At 39.4% G+C, this 23,884-nt stretch overlaps 1 protein-coding gene across 1 annotated transcript in view; it reads left to right on the top strand.

Annotated features, from left to right (window-relative positions):
• Positions 1-16,768: 16,768 nt before the first annotated feature.
• The window catches only part of galnt18b (UDP-N-acetyl-alpha-D-galactosamine:polypeptide N-acetylgalactosaminyltransferase 18b), a 52,264-nt gene continuing 45,148 nt past the window's right edge, over positions 16,769-23,884 (top strand). The window contains exon 1 of the mRNA XM_037481925.2: positions 16,769-17,610. Within this exon, the coding sequence (XP_037337822.1) occupies positions 17,373-17,610 (238 nt within the window). The 5' untranslated portion in view covers positions 16,769-17,372. The remainder of the gene's footprint in view (positions 17,611-23,884) is intronic.

Below are 23,884 nucleotides of genomic sequence, written 5' to 3'. Positions count from 1 at the left end.
ACAGTGCAGAAAAGCAGGCTGCTGGATTTCCAACCTGTGACATACGGTTTCTGGGGAATCAGCCTCTGACTGAACATGCGATAAAACTGTTGGTTTAGGGATGCCGGTTTCTCCGGCGTGATGATCAACGCCTCTAGTGAGTAGCTGTTTCAATCTAGAGGTCAGAAAAGGAATTCCAGACGAACTCTTTGTCAACATTCCTCTCCCCTAATTTTCTTTCTACAACTTTAATAAACCACACATATTTATTAATTACCATACGGTGTGGGTAATTGTGTGGGTTTGAACCATCATTGATTACTTCAGGGTAATATTCTGTTTTGTATCCGGTTTGTGCACCTTCCTCACGTGATGCTAAAAATAATCATTATTAAAGGCAACCTATTAAGATAGCTAAATGTGTGTACCTAAAATGTGCTAAATGTACTTAGATGTCCAGAGTTACTGGACAGTTTAGGATGTTTATCATCCCAGAAATATAATCTATAATTTTTCAAGCCCCTTGACATTTCAAGTAGTGCAACTGTCAGGTCCAAACTGCTTCTTGCCCAACACTCTGAACATGTTTTGTGGATATTTGTGGTTTCTTGACAAATATCAATAAAGTATATAAAAACCAAAAGGGTTCATAGAGCACTTTTACTATTTCAAAAGATGAACTCTTTTCAATTTGGAGACTTTGTTAAGCAATGTTTAAACTATCAGCACCATTTTCTGAATAAAAAAGACATCCACTGTTGAGTGTGGTCATGTTTATTGAAGTTAAAGTATCATTGTTTTTCTTTGCGCTGCTTAACATTAGACATAGCCAAAATATTTTACACAAAATGTCATATTGCTGCACCTGCTGAATTCAAAGTAAACTTCGACAAGCATCCACCAATCCATCACGGGTCTATTTTTTAAATCAATCTTTGAATTTATTGACTCAATTTAATATTTCTGATTGTTTTTCTGACTCCATTTTTACAAAGGAATCATTTCCTAAACCAAATCTTAATTCAAACAGAAGAAAAGTTTGCAAACACGGGGAAAACTATGCAAGCAAGAAGCAGGTGTCCATGGCTTCTGTTCAAGGGAGATCGAACTCATGATCTACTCACAGATTACGAGTAGATCAGGAGTCTGTCTCCTAAAAAGGGTCAAAGGTAGAGATTTTACTAGTCTATCATTTTGCATATCTTCTTCACTCTAGGCTGCTCAGACAAAGAGCTAAACATCAACTCTTGCTGGATGAATGCGAAAGGCCTGAAACAAGGAAATTGGTTTGATTGTGCAGAAATTTGAAATATAAGGACCATGCACAGAAAAACAAACTGTTTACGCCCTTTTCTCATCTTCCACCACAAGGCATAACTCAGCAAATGCACTGTATGTTTTCTGCCTCATAACACATATCAGAAACATCTTCAAATACATCTTCATATGTTATTCAAAAAACTTTGATTAAACTCACAATAATTTATCTTTTACTGAATCGGCCATTAACTTTGTGTTTGCACGTATTTTATTAGCTGCATCTCTCAAACTACGTACGCAGTCATGTTGGAGTCCGATTTTTACAGTGCAACAACTAGAAATGTGAACACGATTGTTGCCCATCCATTTCTTTCCTGAAATTAATTAGCTTGATTGAGGTACATTTCACACCCAAAGACACTGTGTGGTGTCTGTTAGGGAATTAGTGAGTAGGAAAATGGTTTTGAAGGAAAAAAGCCGGCAGATAAAAACCAAATGATTAAATCCCTAAATGCAATTAAGCGAGAAAAAAAAGTCTTTGCAGTGGAAGAGGAATGTCCTGCATCAGTAGATGTTCTTATTCATGCAAAGAAATATCCTGATGAAGTAAATCCTTTCATTACCCTGCACTGGGAGCTCTGGGTGTCCAAATATTCAGGAGCATTTTGTACCTTTTTTTCAGTTCCAGCTATGAACTCAGTGTACCCCACTTTGATATGTGGCGCTATATTTTGTGGTGCTATATTTTCCTCCTCAAAAAGAAAGAAAATGGATATTTCCCATGAATGCCAGCAAATACTGACCCTTGTTGCCACAGATACTGTTTGATTGCAAGTCAAACCCTTGATGTGATTCAAACAAAAACATTAAACAATTCCTGCAAAATATAATGATGAATTATCAGATGTAAGCGTGAAACAGCTTTTGTATTGAAATGAGGATAATAATTAATTATGTTATAACATATAAGGTTACGTTTAGATGTTTTCTCCATAATCGAGTTTCCCATAACATCCATTATTATCACCAGCCTTGGGTATCGTCCAGAGAAATTTAGATTCCTGACAAATGCATCTGTTTTTCTGTTAATTATTTGCCGAGCTGAAAAGGGAAAATAGGATATTAAAAAAGTAAAATGTTACTTACCATTAGTAGACTCATATCATGGTCAATATTCACTGCAGAACCGGTTGGACAAACAATCAAAAAAAAACTTGGAGAGTGAAGGAAAAACAGGGACGTGGTTGTTACGTTGCTTAACTACACTGTGCTTGTTCGGGTTTGCTGTGTAGTTTAAAGCTCTGTGCCGAGATGTTTTGCTTTTATACTGTACGTCTGAGTGGAGTATGAATAGAACAGAAGATAACAACAATAAGAGCACTATAGCAGAATGACTACATTGTGTTGTTTGGGGCTGCAAGCTAAATGTTCGGTGGGGAATAGCCTGGATTATTTGCTTTCCAACTATGAAGCAGGTAAAAAAAGAAGGAGGCAAGAGGGGAAACAAATTCCCAAATAAGCCCAGGACTCACACAGCAATAAAGTGGTGTTGCTGAATATTGGTAGCTTAATATTTATAAAAGATATACTTTGCTAAAAGACAGTGTTAAGCACTTTTCCAGATATCAACTGTGTAGGTTATTATGTTTTAAAAGGATTTAATATTTTTCTCAATGCTTAACAGCATTTCCTGAAAAACAATCATCAGAGACATCAAGAAGTTGAGGTACATTACAACTTTCAAAGCCTTAGAGGGAAAATTATAATGAGGGGCCGGTGTTGTCAGGCTTTCATATTCGCTGTTGCACATCATCATTAAGTCATTGTATTTTCCATCTCAATTAGCAGATGACACATTTCCAGCAGAGAAGCAGATGTACAAGCCAGTTGATTTGATTTGTAGAACAGAAGCATACCATGCGTGGAACATTACATTGTGCAGTTTTTGCACAGTCACTTGGATATAGACACATGTTTTCAGGAAACAGATGATGGCTTGAGTTCTAAATGATCTCTTCTTGTCTTCTTTCCTGTTTGTACTTGCTGAGCTGTTGTTGTAGTGTAGTTAGATTGAAGCATACTCTGGCATGCATACATGGGATATACACTATTGCATTTATTACTCAAGTTGTTGGTACAGAATCTTTTTTTGTAGCAACAGCGGCAGCAGGGAATTATTTATAAAAAAGTTATTATTGGTCCTGATAGATTTCGGTCCCTCACGACACGCCCCTCTCAGTCGACGCCCCGCCCTCTACGGCACATCAGGGTCAAAAGTCTGAATGTGAACAAAAAAGATCCAAATACGAAAAAAAGTTTTGAACCTGAAAAAAAAAGTTTTGAACCTGAAAAAAAAAGTTTTGAATCTGAAAATATAAAATTTGCAACCGAAAAATAACATATAGTGAATATCAAAAATAAATACAAGTGAAGAATGAAAGAATATATTTTATTCAAAAAAATAATAAAACTGAGTCAAATTTTGAATAGTGTTTTTTTTCGAATGAACAAAACTTTTGACCTGGATTTGGCTCCATACCTCACTAGCACTGACGCTATGATATCCATAGCATTGGCGCTAGGATAGCCATAGCACTGACGCTAGGATAGCCATAGCACTGACGCTAGGATATACATAGCATTGGCGCTAGGATAGCCATAGCACTGACGCTAGGATAGCCATAGCACTGACGCTAGGATATACATAGCATTGACGCTAGGATAGCCATAGCACTGACGCTAGGATAGCCATAGCACTGACGCTAGGATAGCCATAGCACTGACGCTAGGATCGCTGACCCTACAAACTCCAAGAAATGATCAATTTGTTTTCCTTAACCGGCACGATCAAAGCCATCCCATGAGGTTCTTATGTAATGGAAATAGTGTTGTCTGCTCCAGTAAAAGAGTACTTAGATATGACTCAGCAACCCAGCTAGGAGGAGGAAAGTTAAGAAAATCTACATAGACCAATGACAGGAGGAGTGTTTTAACATCTTGTCCTGCTCTTGAAATTTCACCAAATGATATCCATTTAGATTGTTTTGGTTCAAGAAATGTATTTTCCTCTCAGACAGATGCTTCAGTAATGTGATAGTAACCAGGACCAGGTAATTAGTCCCACATCATAGTCACATGCATTTGCTTCTACTATTGACTTGGCATCACTTTCGAAGCTCCTGTGCCTCTGCAATGAAGTAATTAAACTCATTCTACTCGCTACTGTGTTGTGACAAAGAATGGGAGAAAGTTTGAATTCATGTTTCTTGCATCAATGGTTAACTAAGCCCATGTATGGAGGGAAGCCAGCCGGTACTGAAGTCATTAGGCAAATGACAGCTGGGCTTTCTCTATGCGGTGTTCTCCTGTGTTCAGTATAGTTTCTATAAAAAAATTACCTATAATTCGGTTCTACCTACAAATTTGTAGGTTTAAAAAAATGTAAAATCTCATCCTAAAGAGCCATCCAGCACAGAGCTTGAAGGACATCCTTTGTGAAGGAGCGAAGCTTTAATAGCCGACACTCAGAGGATTAAAGAGGGCGGGGGGTGCAGTCAGGTAAGAAAAGACTCTAGAGTTCAAGGACACCTGAACAAAACACTGGTCGGTCAGACACCGGGTAAGGGCGGTCACATGCTGCATGAACAGCCCCATAAGGGTATCAAATCTCACAGGAACAACTGTAACAGAAAATCCACGAAATCATTGGTTATTGTCATCTGCCAGAGGATTAACATGTTTTCAAAAATGTAAGCTTTTCTGGTTCCTTTAGCAAAAATGGAAGGAGTCTCCATCAGAATAGGCACGTTAAAATCCATTTTCACATGAAGCAAGGCAGAAGGGCCTTGCATCAAAGCCATTAGGGGGCAACTCCTTTTGTCTTTGGGTTTGGTTCAGGGCAAACCAGCTTCTAATAAACATTGGTTGTCTAAAAAGGTTGTTTTCAGCATTTGTTCTTGTGGCACATTTGATTGTGAAAACGTGAATAAGTTGCACAACAGACAGAACACAAATATATTTCTAAGTATAAGTTTTGTTTACACAAAGCAAATACCCATGTTTGAATGTGTGTAATGCTTGTGCAGCAGCGTATGCTATTCTTGGAGCAATGGTTGTCCGACTACAATTTAGATGTCACACAAGATTGTCTCAATTAATGGTAAATGTTTAAATCGTTATTTCACTGATTTTCAGCTCGCCGGCAACCAATCCAACCAATGTGTTCATTGAAGGGTTCTCAAACACAAATCACATAATATCAAATTCTATGTTGTGACAAGGCAAAATTGTTTGAAGTTTAAATTAACCCAAATAGCAGAAAAACACTATTAATCATTTGAAGTTTCATCACATTGCGCTATTTCTGGAGGAAACTGAGCTGTGGGAGTGAACCAAAACAAATCACAACAATGGGCTAAAAGTTCCAACAACACTTTGTTGAGTTAAAGAGAGCTGCAAAGTTGGGTAAACATTTTCTCTAGATTCTACAGTCAATTGTCTTTTTTTTTGAGTTATCCAGTCATCTCTAACCCATCCCCCTCATCCTCTGTTCACAGAAGTAGTCCTTAAATTGGCAGTAAGCAGGCACTTTTCCTGCTTACTGCAGTAGAAGACCAGATGTAATTTAGTCCCAAAATGAATCCATCGCTGGTACTTACCAATTTCTTTCAGTTTAACGGTGTCACTAGTAACTGTAGGGATACCAGTGATTGGTCACAGGAAACTGACACTTCCACTTTGCTTAGTAGAAAGCCTCTGACCCCTCCTTGCAGAGACCAGCAACTGTCTGATTAGAAAGAATAAAGACGGACAGGCTTTTAAAACCAGCGGTGGGTTGCAGGTGCCAATGACAAAGCTACTGAACGTGAGACTGAACGGGAGAACCTACTTAGCCAGCTCATTTGAAAGGATGTCATGCTGTTGTTTCAGGGAACCAATTCAATTGCCCAGTATGCCTCAAGGACGGTATTAGTTGGTTCGACGTGAATCTTTGTAGTACTCCTGCAGTTTTTTAGTGTCAAATAATTTGTTTTTGTCCATCATGACTTTTTTGAGCCATTGATATGTCCATCAATTGCTTGAGGAAAAGGTCTGTACTTTGAGAAAGGGCCAATTCGATATTGCAGCATGTTCAACTGCCCTTAATCCAAATTAGCACTTCTGTCTCATCCATCCTGTTTCGGTCAGGCAAAATATGGTCTAATGCAGTTTATCCTGCAAGAACGTTTTACTGTTTATTAGAGGCTGATGCTGATTTAGGGAAAAAGGAACAAAGTCAGTGTTTGGGATTGAAGCTTCTAGCAAGGCAGTGCAAAGAGTATATCTGTGATTTATTGAGGAAAGCTGTTTTCTGCAAGCTTTTGTGTTTAAACATCTGAATTCTGGTCAACTACATACGATTTGAGAAGATTTTCCCTTTACTAATATGTTTTTTCATTAGTTTGGTAATCAGTGTATCGCTTAAAAAATGCACAAAGAATAATGCATACCTTTATTTACACAGATTTCCCCTACTATCATTCAAAATGTGAATCTCTGGAAATATTGTTGCATTGGGTGTGGGTGTTTGTGTCTGTTCATAATCCAGTATAATATAAAGTAAATGATGCCTACTATTTTAAGCTATTTGATTGAGGTCGAAGCTATTTTTAGTGGGCTAAGCAGCACCTTCTCATTTCTGTTCTAGTCTTATTTGTGTTGTATCAACAAAGTAGGTAGTTGACAGCCCTGAATTCACAGCAGCGACTAATGAAGGGAAGCGGTGCGCTCTCAGTTTACAGCTCTGGCAGAGGCAGAGGTTAGCTCCTCTTGTGCCCCTGAGCACCACGGAAGGAAATAAAGAAACGGAAGGAGTTGTGTGATTGGAAACCTGGAGATGGAGTCACTAATCAAAGCTGCGCCCGGATCTGTAACTCAACCAGCCGGGTGTGGAGAGCTCTTGCCTCCTTGCCCTGGTGACAGAGACACACTAACCTGCCGTAAACCTCAGGGAACAAAGAATTCACACTTAAATTGATTTTACTTTTATGTTCTCTTGCTTAATGGAAATCAAATCAAAACCAAGCCAGCGGCCAGTGTGTCTCTCTTTCTCTCTCCCTTGCCTCTTCCTCCTCCTCCCTCTCTGTCCGCACGCTCCCTCCTATCCCTCGCTGTGTCCCTTTGAAGTGCAAAACAGATTCTACTGATGTACGAAAGTAAAGAGAAGACTGTGCAACAGAGACCATTTCACAGCACTGCAGGGATGCAGGGGGTAACCTGTGCAACAGGTCTATAAATATATATCAGACCACACTGATGTAAGTAACTGCTGTTTGACTGCTGTTTGTCCTTTCTCTCTATATCAAAAGTAGCAAAAATAATAAATAGTCATCTACTTTTATCAGGTGCTCTTTCTACCTCATTATAATCCTTTTAAGTTTGAGTTTGTTTTTCTGCTTATTTCTTTTTTTTCAGTATTGTTGTTGCCTTTGGGAATTTCTAATAATAAGATCTTGAAAGTGAAACTAGGTAGCTCATATTATGATAGAAATTTTATCTGCATAATATCAACAAAAGTATAAGTAGTGTATTTGCTCTGACTTCTGTTTGTCTTTTATTAACATCTTTTCCTTGTGATATCTCATTTTTAATAAAGAAATCATTTGAACAAATTCTAAAGATTTTCTCCTGAATCTGCCTCATTAGTGCCCCGTTGACGTCAGTTTGTGGGCTAGAAAGCTATTCAGCTGAAGTGTGCTACTGCATCACATTAAACAAAGTGGCCGAAGCTTGTAACGCCTTCTCTGCCTTAAAGTGAACGGGAAGGAAACTTGTGGGGTTAACCAATAACATTTCAAGTTAGTGACACCGGGGCCAGAAGAGAAGGCATGCAGCAATGTCAGCAGGTACACGTCCTTTGATTGGAACCGGAGCCGGAGCTACACAGAGCTGGCAAACTGAACCCGATGACCCTTTAAGCGACCTGAACGAGATAATTCGAGTAGAACGACAAGCGGTTTTTTTTCACACCCAAAGGGCTGATAAAGGAGAAAAGATAGATTTGGTCGCCCGATGTACTTACGAACGTTTTCAAGAGACTAGGATAGCAATCACACGGCCTGCTAGTGATTGCAGAGCATATAAAGGTAGCTTACTTGCACATGCCACCTGGTGCCGGTAAGATGTGGTCTTTACTCGTTACCCGCTGTCTGCATGTGACAGCACCAGTCTGTCGTTCCTCCGCCCGGCAGGGACCACCGGAGAAAAATCATATAGTGTATATCCCCAAACATGTTTTTTCTTTTTTGTGCATAATAATATGATAAATTCATAGAAAAGAAATGTGTAGGATTTTGGTTGGACTCCGGTTGTACTTCTCCCTTTGATCGAGCGGTAAAGAGGAATACTCTGATTCAGAAGACTACTCTGTGTGGGCAGAGGTCCAACAATCTCCAAGGACCAGCAAGTTGCATTTGGAGAATCTATAAGCAGAAGAGGAATATTCATAACTATGTTTTGTTTTTTGTAAAATCACCTGAAACAAAGAATTGTTGTGTTTTGGTTTCCTTGTAATATCTACATTGGGAGTTTTATTTATACTTGCTGTAGAAAAGTCTGTGCAAGGTGAACTGACCATGGCTTGCACATGGTCCACCGAGGCCGAGGCACTGATCAAATGAACACGTCTAAGGACTATATAAGGACAGACATTTTGTTTTTTAATTCTTTAGAAATCGAAAGTCTTTTGCAGCCAATTAAAATGGTTTATTGGATATCCAACCTTCGTTCCTCTGTAATGCATTTAATACATGTCTTCTGTCTTCCCGGGGCTCGTACAAAGGCAATAGATGAACATGAGGCATGAGTTTAAAGATAATTAAAACTCCTCCTGGCCATTATTGAGGTTGGTTTATGCCAGTGATATTCAATTAAAATTCAACACGGTCGAGTTGGGGAGATTTACCTCATGCAACTTTTAGAATTCAGCCCCATGTGAATTGAAGTATAGTCGAACTGTTGCATAAACGTCTGTAAATAGTGAACAAACTAAATGCTAAAAAAATAAAGTAATAATAAATGATTGCCCCTGGGAAGAGTTAACATACAACAGTCTTCCCAGTCTTCGTTAAAGGCTTGAGTTAAAAAAAAAAAAAAAACATTTTTTATTTTTTCATTGCAGACTTTTTCATGGGGCAGTGTAATTTTACGGAGGGAGGGAGGGCCACCCCCCTGATATAATGGTTGGGAAAGAGTACTGTTTACTGCCCATTACACTCACCACATGCCACATGATTAAATGTTGTTTATTGTACAGCTGAATCATTGCAACCTATATTATATGCATGTTTTGAATGCATAAAAACACCCATCTGCCCCATGACTGTTTAACATGCAGGAGAAGTAGCCGACCGCATGTTTTTACAGTATGAAACTCTTAGATTTATTTTGTAAGCCGTGCAGTCAGCAGTATGAGCTGTACGTTGGCCATGGCAGCATCTGATCATTTTAAAACAACTCATCACTCAAATTCTATATTTTAGTGTCTTGTCTTTTGCAATGATTCAGTAGTAGCGAAAAGTTACATCTGTATTAATATTTATTCCAGCACAGAAAATAATGATGAATGGATAAATGAATAGCCTTGCTCAACATACCGTACTCAATGACTTTTATTGCGACTCATTTGTTTGGAAGTCAAAAGGTTGTTTTCACATCACATTTTATAAATTTTATAGTCCTTTGAGACATGATTGTCCTTTTTTTCTTTAATTATAGTGACACAAACCATGAACTGTCAGGTCACTAATGCTAAAAGACTTCTTCTGACTAAAAAGTGTTGAAGTCATTGTTAAGTCAGTCACCCACAGCAAAGACATGTCAACTTTAATATCAGTCAAAGTTTTTCATGGGGATTTCCTGAATGATTTTTTTGCTTGTTATTCCATACATACACATTTTTATTTTAGACAAATTGAGGTTCAGCATGAAATGTTTAGGCTTCGTAAGTATAATCATTCCCAGCTTAAAGGCTTATAAACAGAGGGATTTACAGCAGATTAATTTTTTCTACAAAGCTTGTGTTATCAGGATTAAATTGAAAGTGCCCAAGGGTGAGAACAAAAGAGAGAGGACACACACTATTTTAAGAGAATGTAGTGTTAAGTGATAAAGATACTTCATTGGTTAGTTTACAAATGTTATGACAAAAGCAAATCATATTGCATATTATTCTATAAAAAGAAAACACACAAGAGAATACAAGACTATTCATTATAGACCACAAGATGTCTAAATACATTTTAAAAAATGTATCAGCCCCAGAAATGCCACACAATACCTTCTGCCATTATCCTGAAGGGATTTAGTCATCTTCACCCACAGACAAAACTGTAGAGACTTTCTCATTTGGTGTTATATATGCATGAAGACGAATGATGGATACTGCTTCACTCTGCTGAGTTTTCCAAATTCACTTCGGTCCTGCATGAGAGATGAAAAGAATCTGCAGCTAAAATTGAGAAAGTAGGGCAAAGAAAAGAGATGTTATGCTTGGTATTACTCTTCACTATTAAAATGGTCAGTGATGATAAGTTCTTTTCTTCACTTAGTCACTGAGTAAAACGCCACCAGACACAAATCCTGCAGTGTCACCAAAATGCATCCAGCTGCAAAAATGTCTTCTTACCTTTTGAATATGAGGACACTTTGACCTACTATGATAAATAATCTGTCTAAATGATTATCTGAACCCCTCTCCGTAAAATCCATATTTCAATCATAGCTTTGTAGCGTATCTATTTAAAGCATACCTGTAAGTGTTACACTTCTCCACGTTCTACTGCTTTTCCAAAACCCAAAACAGCACAAGAGGTGTGTAAAGGAGAGGTACCGCAGGTCCTTCCTTTCTGCTGCTGTCAGGCTGCACAACCAACTGTGCACCCAGTGGACCACAGGACATTAAATCTGAAAACACCACCAAAGAACACTAAAACATATGTGCAATAAAGACGACAATGTGCAATGACCACTGTGGTATTTATTTGGTACTTAGTATATTAAGCTACTGTGGCCTTTGCGCTTGTTTTTAATTATTTTTTTTATCAATTTATTCTTGTCATTTTTATTGTTTTCATTATACTGCTGCTCTGTTTTTTTACCATGTATCTTGTGTGCACTGTCCACTTTGCTGCCAAGATCTTGTGAATTTCCCCACTGTGGGACTAATGAAGGAATATCTTATCTTATCTTATGTCTTAAACCTGAGCTTGGTCTGCTCAAACGTAGCATGTCTGGCTAACGAGCCAGTTACAGTAACATTACTAAAGGGTTAACAAGTGTTGTCAGAAAGAGCATTTCACAGACTAACTGTTTGTGGGGTTACAGGTTACAGTTACAATAAAAGAAACCTTGTCCACAACTAATCCACTGTGCTTGTTTTTAGGGGAAACATCTTTAATAATGTAAACAAGTACCCAGTGTCCGGCTAAGCAACAATGATAATGAGTATCAATCATTAAAATCAGTCGTACATTTTGTGTGCAATAGACGAAACATTTTCAATTTGTGCAGTATTGCTTTATTTATCTGATATGGACTGTCTGCTTGACAATATCAGAATTGTTTCTTTTTAATGTGTTGAGAGATTTGTCTCATTTCTCATTAGTGTCAAACTGGTATTCGGCTCAACTTGTCACAAGGTGTAGGACGAGGATGAGTCATCACAGCGAGTCAAAACTATTTTTCACTTTTCCTCAGACAAAAGGATATTTACAGAGAAGTGTGACTAGAGTGTATTTAGAGGCTGAGCCTTGTCAACATTGGCCTACCATCATGTGATGCTTCTCACTTCGATATTCAGGTTTCTCAGTTTTGGGCCGAAAAACATAACACAACAGAAATGCCGTTATGGTTCTTCTTTTCGTTAAAGGCTCCTTGCAATGGGCACAGATGGCCTTACTTGACTTCTTCCTGCTTGCTTAGAGAAAGCCAAATCACTTCATTATAAGACCACCAGGCTGAGCTTGTAAACTATTTCCCCTCAGAGTCAAGGTGAGATCACTTACATTTCACCTTCATTTCTTTAAGTACTCTACCAAACGTGACTACTGCTTTCTCTAAAACCTCATTCCAACAAATAGGTTCATTTTTCTACATTACAAAAACACAAATTCTTTCAGTCACCTTATTTGTTAGCCTTGTTCTGTGTAAAAAGTTGTGTTTGCATTTTACTGCAGCAGCAGTATTGTTTGTGTCTATTTCAGCTGGGCACTTTTGTGTCCATGATTCTGTAAACAAATGATAATAGAAAAACTAGCAGCAAATGTATAAAATTGTACTGTGTGAATTGTATTTTTTGTGTCTGTCACTTATACTGTCAGACCAGAAAGGCTTATCGAGCACTTTTAGAATTTTGCTGGAGAAGATCATACAGGTATCTGTGATATTGTGTCCATCTCTTGTACATTAATTAGACTATAATTTCTAGAGTCTTGTGCTTTGTACACTGGATTGCATTTCACATGTTGCATCAAGTATTGCAAGATTTCACTTTGTGGTGTGAATGATTATGACTAGACAGATGCAGATAGGTTTCTTCTCGCCTTCTGGTGGTGTAGTCCTTTGAGACACACTTGTGATGAAAGGTTCTTAAAATAATTTAATGTGAATCACATCTCACTGTCCCTGTGTCCACATCGCAGCAATCTACCTTAACACATTGACTTATTTAAAAGTACAAATATTCAAAGCACTTCGGTGAATAGTCAAGACGATTTTAATCAAATGGTGTTCCCCATTCAGTTGTTGGCAGTGAAGATACTTGAGGAAGAGGTAATCCTTGAAGCCACTCAAGTATTTTGCCACACTGAAAGTGATAAAACATCAGATGCAGACTGATAGCACAGGTTTGAATTCCATAAAGAAAACTGATGCGAACCCAATCTTGAGTATATAAGTAATGTTTCATGATAAATTAGAGGAATACATTTTCCATTTGTTCATGTGTGAAAACACATACTAATCAGAATGAAGGGCTTCTGTTACGTAACATGATCAATAGCAGAACTCTAGAGAAGTTGTTAGGATGTTTCACGTTAATGTTACTTTTGGGTAAATCTTTACATGTACAATTCATCCCTGTGTTCATGTGTATACATTCCTATGGGTGCATTGGTGAATTACTGCACCGCGTGTTACAATGTTGTATAAAACAGTCATGTGGCATATTCAAATTAACTGCAATGTCCTCATGCTAAAATTTAAAATTATCACCAAAAAAGCCGGAGAGATTTCTCAAACATCTGGCACCAAAGCGACTTTATATTGATTTCAAGGGCTTAAACTTATATGATTTGACATTCCTCAGGCTGAATTGGAGTGATTCTGCATGTTGGGGGAGGGGTCCTCCTGTGCCCACAGCGAGTTGGGAGGAAAAGGTCAGCATACCACACCATGTGTAGGTTGGATTCTTGTTGAACGTGTCTCCCACGGGGGGATTGTGAGACAATCAGGTGGACGGCCGTTTTTAAGCCACTAGAACGTCATTGTCTTTTCACGGCCTCAACAACATTCACCATAATGTATAGCTCCACTATATCTTGATCTTGATGTAAACGTTATCTCAATCATATACTTATCTTCGTTGAATTGTCAAGGAGTAATCCCCACTTTGTGTGTGTGTGTGTGTGTGTGTGTTGTTGATTACCGGTTGCTATCTCCACAGCCGAGGAGCATCCAATGGTAGTGTCTTTGTCTTTGTCTCTGAGATCTTGCAGTGATGATTACAACATAACCTCTCACACACAGTAATTAATCAGCCCACAAGCAGAGCATTCGTTCTGACTAAATGTGACAGCTGCTTGGCCGGGTGCATCACTCAGGGCGAGGATAGCGGGCTCCTAATACCAACCTCAAAGCACCACTGTGGCTGGCTGTTATTCATATGAAATTGATGGGAGCTGCAGGTCTGACAGCTGCAGGTGTTCATGGCTTGTCAATTAAATGTGTACACAGCTTTGAGGTTGACTTCACAACAACATCCAGGGACTGTGAATTTGCGATTTCTGTTCTGCCCTTTGAGCAGAGAAGGGGGTCATAAAATGACATGAATGAAGTGAGCTACTCATCAGCAACACTCGTACTTCATCACATTGTTAGTTAGTAAACAAGCTGAATCGACCTTTCAATGTGATTGTGTCTGGAGATTTAACCGAGATATAATTTTCTCATTATAATTTCAATCCACTTTAATTGTATTCATCTCTACACTGTGCATAGTTTACAATATGAGAAGCATCACTCAAACCATTTGAAGTCAGCGGGATGAATTAGCTCAAGATTTGATTAAGTATTTACATTTTTCACACAAATTATTTAAATATTTCTCAAGCTCAAATTTTCAAAAGTATATTTTAGTTGAATTTGAATTAATTGTTTGGCCACAATATTTGGGGAAATGCAAATCTTAGTTGATTAATGATGTGTATTTATGTATTTGGATAATTGATTCATTGTATGGCTTTGTGTTGCTTTGTGATGATGAAAATATTTATCATATCAACTGAGCAGATTACTTTTATGTCTATTAACCATTAGATTTATTGTCAATGTTTCAGAACTGACTCAGATAACATTTTATGATGAACATTCAGTAAAAGACAGATTGTAACATCTATTGTACCTGCAGGGCGCACAATCCTACAAGCAGTTTATTGACTTTTAATAGAATACCTTGGGTAAAAGGAGATTAAATCAGCAAAAAAGGTGAGAAAACACTTTCTCATCACATCTATGTCAGTGGATAATGGAAAAACCCTTCATATTGCAAACTAGAGAAAAATACCTTTTTGCACTGGTTCTGGCAGGTCTCTTTAGCAACGATGAATGGGCGGCATGCTCCTGCATTGATCTTCTCACAGCCATATATGGATGGACCGGACAGGGAAGGTGGTCCGTGATTGCATGTGGATAATGATTGCATGAAGGATGAATGAGTAAGTCTGACGCTCTTTGATTGACAAAATAAATGTGCGACAATTATTGTTGCTAGAGTGATATACTGTATCTGGCCTGGAGTTTAGCCTTAAAGCACTTTTTCTTTCAGCATTTTCTTGCCTTCCCTGTTATTCTGTTTCTCTTTAGGTGTTGTGACATTCCAAGAGGGGGGGTGGGGGGGGGGGGGGGCAAGCAGACCATGCACAGAAGGGGGATCCCTAAACTCTGATTGGGGGAGGTGATAGACACCGTCTAAAAAAGAAAGAATGTATACTTTATTAATCCCAGCAATGTGGGAGCAGTGTGCTGCTGTAAAGGTGCCCTGGGAGCAGTTGGGGGTTAGGTCTCTTGCTCAGGTACCAGTGCAGGTGCTGCTGCCACTAGTCACGTGGCATTGGCCTAAGCGACCTTGTTAATAAAAGGACCCTTTTGGTTGTATGATGACTGTCTCTGAGCCTTTATCCCTGAATCTGGCCTCAACATCCCCTGGGTTGTCACAGTGTATAAAGGTCAGCTAGAAACAATCATTCAGTTGCATCTTGAAAAAGCTTCCTTTAACAATAAAGGATATGAGGAAAAGTGTCATGAAAGTGCTGTTTACTCCCCTAAAAATGTATTATATTAACAAAGCATGTATTTTTATCATCCTCAAATAAAATAGGTTCACTTCTGAGTAGATTGGATGACATTGTTATTAGCAAATAATGATCCGACAGAAATGGTTCTGAAAATTGGTACTGGTACTGTTGAAATATGAAACAGAAGTTTGATAAAAACAATGTAAAAGATGAAGCATTCGTACAAATAGTTTCCTTCTAGAAAAGAATAGTTTCCATCTGGATTTAACGGGTTTAACGGGTTTAAGAAAAATACGAGGCGCCCTAAAATTAATCCAATTATTTGAGGTTCCCAAAGAGTCTTTTTGCTTGCAAGAAAGGACAACTCAACCAGTCTTATGAACTCATAAAATAAAAATAAAGAGCTGTCTGACGCAGAATCCAGAGGCTCTGCTGCAGCAAACACGTCACATACTGTATACACTACTGCAGATCTAAAAATCAATGCACGATATATTTGGATTGAACACGGGCAAAACCTTCAGAATGGCTACATTTTAAACCTTTTCTTTTTGCTGGGCCATGTAATAAGACTCTACTTGGTTGCAGGAATACTACATGCAAATAGAACTAAATTGAAAAGAAATGAACATGCAGTAATCGCATCTTAACAAAAAATGTCCTATTCAGTCATAAAAACAACGCAAATCAGTCTAAAAAAAAATCAGGACCAAGATTTGATTGACAGATAAAAACTAACTACTTTGTCTCCCCAGGTTAAAGTGCTACATGCCTTCACACTCACTGCAGTAGTTAGTAGGTACAGTTCCCTGCCCAAAGATGAGTGCAGCATCTTCTCTGCATCTCTCATCCTTCTCATAGCGAGCTGGACCACCGCCAGACAAACAACATGACCCCACCGCACCTTGAAGCCTCACGGATACCCCGTTGTCTCTATCTCGTGGCTCGATACAGTATTGCAGCAATAAATCTAGTCTGTGCATGCGTGGAAAGATCTCATCGCCAAAACGTCACCAAAGGTGTTTTTATATCGCGTTCTGTCGGATCCATCTAACTGATCCAGGCAAGAATGTCACCCGCGCAGTTTAAGGTCAGCGTGGGCGCTGTGCGGACAGAAATAGGCTATAATAACACTTTGTGTCCTGGTCTGTGGAAATAGTCAGGTCAGACCCACTTTCTCCGAGATTCGGTGCGCAGCGGGGACGCACGCATCACGGAGGCTGTCCGTCCTTTAGCAGCCCTCCCATTGGCTGCAGCAGGATGCTCCGAGGCTTCCCCGTGTCCCCGATCCTCACATTCAACCGGAGCCGACGGAGGGTCGTCGCGGAACGAAGCGCAGGGGGGGACCTTCACCTGTAGATATTTAACATGAACCCGTTTTTGGCCAAACCCAAGGAGGAAAAAAATACACAGAACATTTGAAGTAGAAAGCTCCGCGCGTCTGATATCGCATCGCTGCCTGGTCCCTGGAAATAACTTCGTTATTCCAGTTTTCTTTCTTTCTTTGCTTCTTTTTCTGCGAACGACCCTCGCCCACTCCTCTGGTTTGACGGGATACTGCAGACTGCATGGAGGCATGTCGGCATGGCTTGCACCAGGAGAACAAAAACTTTGGTGTCCACATGCGTGATTCTGAGCGGCATGACCAACATTGTTTGTCTGCTCTATGTCGGATGGGTCACTAACTACATCGCCAATATTTACATCAAAGTTCCGATGCCTTTGCCGGAGAGAAAGTTAGAGGGGGACAAACGAGGCGACACGCTTCGGATCATCGAGAGGCTCGATCGGCTGGAGAATGTGGTCAACCAGCACATCCAAGGTAAAGCCTTTCAACTCGCTGCATGGCCCACATTGCTCTACCTGCCCCCAAACCACTTGGGCTCCATCAAAAGAATGATAGCCGCGTGGCTTTTCCTTTGGAGGGCAGGCACATCAAGGTGTACACAGTATGGGAACTACTTTTGTCTGTTAGGATTTAGGGTTTGCTTATTTTGAAAGTGTGATAGAGGAGATATGACTATACGGTTGCAGGTTCCCATGAAAAGGACATATCAGCCAAACATTTTCAGAATGGATCTACATAGGAGCAGTCTAATTATATAAAGACTTTACTGTTTGGTACAACATTATTCTGGCCATGGACATCTCATATCTCATTCATTGTTGCTCTGATACGTGTTGCTCTGACACAATGAACAGAGTCCATGGAGCGCGGGCAGTAGACCCATCCGGCATTAAAATGCAGGTGCATCACAGGGTATTGATCAGATTCCACGCGTAAGCCTCATCAGCATCATGTTGCATTTATTAATGTCATGTTATTTAAAACATGTTCTTTACTCTTAGGAATGTCTGGAATCCGTTTTCCCAAATTCCCTCAAGCCTCTCGTCTCCTCCTGGTGCACAGTTCCTTTACACTTGAAAGGACACACAGTTCATTTGTTTCCCTTCTGTGTCTTTAAGATAACTATTTTTGTCATCACAGAGGGTTCATTTGGTGCAGGTCCCAATCTGAAATGGCACAGACCTGGACGTGGTTCGGAAGGGAAAAACAAACAAAAAGCGACTTAGACTGCTTTGAGCATAAAGGCTCTGTGCTAAGCTCGGATAAACATTCCTCATGGAGGCAGGTCTCCATTTCAGCTTGGCACCTATAGGCACCCGCAGGGCGGAGCTTTGTTCAGGTGACTAAGCACAAAACTACACGTATCAACTTCTTTGATTACTTTGACAGGAAAGATCGTTTCATGCTAGATGCGCATGTACAGGAACATTTGAACAGTTTAGAAAATCATAATGAGTAAAGATAATTATTTTAAAAAGACTACTTCACCTCTAAAGCTCACTTATTATGTGATATCTTGGTAATGACTGCATCTAGAACATAAATAGTCCCACGTAACCCCACTGTCAAATATTGTTTAACAAACAAAATATAATATATGAATTATTGTACATTAAATGTGCTGGTATGTGGCTGCTTCACCTTGTTTCCATTCTTTATCCTAAGCTAAGCTAACCAGCTGCCAGCTTTGGCTTCATATCTGCTCATCTGTCTATTCCCCCGAATTTTGTATTCATCCGAACTGGGACAGTCGTTCAGCAGTCATTAAACCTTCCCTTTTCCCCCCTCCTCTAGGAGCACGAGCTCATGCAAACACAGCCATCATTATTTTTGGCTCCTTTGGGTATTTGTACATTAAACATAAGAAGTCTCCGTCTTTGTCGATTTAAGAGTTTGGGAGCACTGTGACAACAGAGGCTGCTCAGGCTGGTGGAGACAATCGCACATTTGCAACAATAAAAACGTTTCCAACTAAGTGAGCATTTTTTCAATAATTTAAAGTAGCAGCCATATTGTCTGGATCTCCCTGATAATTACCCCGACTGCATCCGCTGCAAATAGAGAGCCATAATCCCAGTCTATAAGCGGCCGGCGGTGTCAACCGTCCGGGAGCTTTAGGCAGAGCCGGAGAGTCATTAGTATACTTACAACATCTCTAAAAATGCATCTTCCTCCTACGTAATGCCGCGAGACAAGTGCAGAAAATTGATATCCTGCCTCTTGCATTTTTATTGGTTCAGTGACTTGCACACTTGCTGTATAGGGTCCTGGTGCAAAACTCACTCAACCACATGCACTTTGTTTTAGTGCACTTTAAGGCCGACATGAGCTCCCACAGCACAGAACATTACTGCATGTGAGAACGACTGATTTGCTGCAGCTGAGTCACTGTGGACAGTTAGAAGAGATGTCTCCGGTGTCACTCGGGGATGAGACAGAAATAGTAATATTCTTTTCTAACTGTATGGTATGTTTAGTTAAGTGGCCTGTTATGTGGACAAAGCAACATGGCAACAGCCCCTACACCCGCTGAGCTCTTTGTTGTATTAGCGACCCAGGAGAATTCATTGGAAAGTGGGACTGAGCAGGTTGACACACGCCCACCATGAGGGCTGTTTGCTGTGCTCTTTGCATGTTATTGTGACCATCTCTGGACCTCGCCAGCCTTTACTTCAAAATGATCATCGTTCTTTTATGTTTTGTTTTATGTTGTGTTTTATATTTGCGTATACAGTGAAATAAGCATGCTAACATATTTCTTAAACTTAATTACAGCTGTGCAAATATTTGCATAGTTTAGGATATTAGTATTGTATTTGTACATTGTATTTGTACAGGAAATATCAGCTCTGTTTATTTTGTTTTTTATCTTCTTTATCTTCTTCAATTCAATTCAATTCCTTTTATTTTGTATAGCCCAAAATGGCACATTAAAATATGCCTCAGAGGGCTTTACAGTCTGTACACATGCGACATTCTCTGTCCTGAAACCCTCACATCGGCACAGGAAAAACTCCCCAAAAAATAAAAGCCCTTCCATGGGGAGAAAAGAGAAGAAACCTTGGGGAGAACGTCAGAGGAGGGATCCCTTTCCTGGGAGGGACAGACTACAATGGAGGTCATGTGTACAGAATGAACAATACAAAAGATGTAGAATACATTCAATTCCTATAAAACCTAATTGTTCTATTTATTGGGTGTGTATTTGCTGACCTGGCTGATGAGCTGTGGCATAATTCCTCTTACTGCAATACAGTACTAGTGAATAAAAGTGAACTCAGATGCAACCAACAATAATTCACATTCATACAAGGAAGAAAGTATTAAAATAGCCAAGAATGTTTTCTTTTTTCTTTCAATAGACTAATCGATTAATCAACAAATCATTGCAGCAGTAGGAATTGAATGGTTTGTGTCCTTTCACAGTGCTGAGATTCAGAGTCAAATGTGGCTATGGATGCTCTATGGTCTGTCAGACGTGCTGTTTCATAAAGGTGTTGTTTATGAAAAAGCAGCATGTCTCGTGGCTCGCTTCAACCTCTGAAGATGCGTATTACCAGCATGTAGTGGGATTGGAGAGCCAAGAGGCCTGCGAGAGTTAGTCATTAACACAGTGCTGATTTAGCGCTGTATTACAGCCACAACTACCAAGATGACTTTGGGCTAATACACCTGTCAAGTCAATTGAGAAGCTCAGTAAATCAGTCTTTCTATTGAGGCTCAGAGGACAGCTCCATTGTGATATTCATTTGATGTGATTTGCCAGTGCGACAATGAGTGCAGCTGTAAAATAAGTCAGGTACATTTCAAAGCGGTAAAGCGTACGAGTGCGTGGATGTGTGCGGGTGTTTGTGCAGGCTTGTGCATGCAGGCTGTGGTATGCGGCTCGGGGAAGTACAAGTGCACTTCAGTTTCTCTGAAAGTGATCAGTCATTTGGGAGAAAAGTTAATACCATTTTTCTAATAAAGATTTCCCTACACGTTATTAGATATAAAATGTGTGTACTGACAGTTTCATAATAAATTATATTCAAAGTTATCAAGGTATAATCAGTATATATTTATGACAGACTGAATAGAAACTACATTATTTCTATATTTTATTTTTCATTCTGTCATGTACCTCAGGAACCTTCCTTCCCTTTCTTATGGATGCAGCATGATAATTGATGTATTCGTGTAGATGATTATAGGTCATGATTATTTTGTAATTTTGCTTTGTAATGTAGAGTGTTCTGTAAGCTTGTTCACAAGTAATGCTGATAGGAGATATTTATACAAAGTGAAAAAGAAATTAGGGATGCCCTTCTCATAGCAGTTAACTGATTGGGCCTTACCTCTAAGGTGGCACAGCAATATCAGTCACACTCCAGTGTTCGGGAGCAGAAACCGGTTGGCTAATTGAGGTGAATTAGGGGAAGGTGCGCTGGCACGTGATTGGGAACGACAGAATCAGCTGAGGACTCCTGCAGATTAGAGGTATATGCTCTGAATTTAAAAAACCTACACACAGAGAGGTATTCATGTAACTGCTGTCCTTTGTGACAAATTAGCTCCCAGCCTGTGCATTACAGATATCTAACAATACAGTGACGCATATGTTGGACAATACCAATACATACTCGCAACATCAGTGCTAACATGATAATGTTTAGGACACACATGCATGGGGTGTATGCAGGTGACTTCAACGATATCATGTATTTATTAAACTATACTCCTGATTATCTCACACATTTCACACTTTTCACCGATCGACAGTAACCTGCAAAGTGCACTCTACTTGTTACTTAGATCCGATAGGATACCCCCACCACAATAAAGGCGTACACTGACTGCACGAGGCCCCTTCAATTTAATGTGTTAGCATACAAAACAACAAAGTATGTGTTTGAATAAAAAAAAATGTTGAGGGAACATTTCCTTCCATTGGCAGAATTGCATGACTTGGTAGGACTCAGGGAATATTCAGGGAGACCGAGCGCAATGCAAATTTGAGTAATAGAGAATAATAGACCAACGCCCTTAAAGGTGTTTTTTTTCATCTTTACAGCGATAGTGCTTATTTGATGTAATAATCCGTGGTAATAGAGTGAAGAGAAGAGCCACGCGCAGTAAGCAGGGATGGAGGCAGTGTGAGAGAGAGAGAGTCAGAGCTGAGGAGTGGGAATATTAGACAGGGAAATATTTGTGTGTGGTAATCCCAAAAAATCAAGATGTTATTGAAATACAGGGATATGAATGCACTGGAGAATGTTTGGTAATCAAAACAATTAATTTTTCTGACTCCAGAGGACCAAATCACCACGGAGAGAATGAATTAGAGGCATAAAGTCTTTTACAATGCTTCAAAAGGTTTTCTCCTGACAATTTCCTCTAAATAGATCAGTTCACTATTATGTTTTCAGTGTAGTTTTTTCTCCAGTGAATTTCTGCGGCCACAAAAAAAACGGTTCTAAATGAATACAACCCTTGCAGTCAGACTGAAATGGGGTTTGGCTGTGAATGTATGAGGTTTACAATGCGGCTCAAACCATTTATCTGAATAACTTGGTACAAAGTGATGTTCTGACATGGTGTTCTTTGCCGATTGAACGAGGTTAGAGAATTTAACCTCCCATCACATTTCATTCCCAATCTGAAGTATTAACGAATAACAATTACAACAAGTAGCGCTTACTAAATTGTCATAAAAAATAAATTCAATGTAATGGTTTGAGTTGTACCAACATAATCAGAAGGTTGTATGTATTTGATTGAAGACGCATGCTTTCCACTCCGCCGATTGGCCGATCTGCAGTGGACCTCAATTAGTCTTTTGTGAGTCCGCTACTACTGATGTGAGGTTATGATGGGGGAGGGTGCAGATGGATTACAGGGGGAGACTCGATGAGACAGAATGGAATTATCGTGGCGTCGAAACGAGATTCATCAACGCTAACTATAATTGAGATCTTTTATTAAAATACATTATCCCAAACTTCACTCCTCATTAATCCATCGCTGATAGATGAAACTCCAACTGTAGTGGTCTGTCGAGAAGCATTGCATTGCAGATCCAGACATTTGAGATAGATGTTATTTTTGTTGTCCTCTAAAAAGGTTGTTGTCGAGAGTCTGTCTAAACTGAGTTGTCCGAGCATTGTCGAATGCACCACCAATGTAAATCTGTAGTTTAAACCAATGAGATCTGACCTCCTATGATTTGTAATAATATCAAAGGGTGAATGTGTGTTCTTCATCCCTTGCACAGTTAATCTGCTGCGTTTGTGGGGGGGGGAATAACACATGATTGTAAGCCTGTGTCTGCTTAAATGTTACATATTTCTATCTCCCCGCCAGTAGAGTAGTAGTAGTAGATAAATTTACCATTTGACAGTTTCATATATATATGACATAATTTAAGCTTGTTTATAGTTGTGTATCTTCATATTTAATAGAATTTGCTGATGCAGATGACCTGACCTTTGTATAATCCGCTCTGCACAGGCTGCAGATGAGTCACGGTTTTTCAGGTAATTCAAACATGAAGTTACTTTTTTTTTATCTAATTGCAATCGCTGGAGTACAAATAAATGGTGGAAGATTTATTTCCTGAAAGTTGTCACGTAACCATAGCAAGTGAGATCCAACTACACGTGGCTCACATTGGTGCCAAACTTCATGTGAGCCATACGGATCACGGATCATCTTCGGCTTGTCACACCACAGAGATGTATCACTGAAACCATTGTTTTAACAATCCTTT

The sequence above is a fragment of the Pungitius pungitius genome, chromosome 4, assembly GCF_949316345.1.
Source record: "Pungitius pungitius chromosome 4, fPunPun2.1, whole genome shotgun sequence".
Taxonomy (NCBI): Eukaryota; Metazoa; Chordata; class Actinopteri; order Perciformes; family Gasterosteidae; genus Pungitius; species Pungitius pungitius.
Note: the sequence above shows the minus strand (reverse complement) of the source record. Positions and strands in the feature narration are given on the sequence as shown.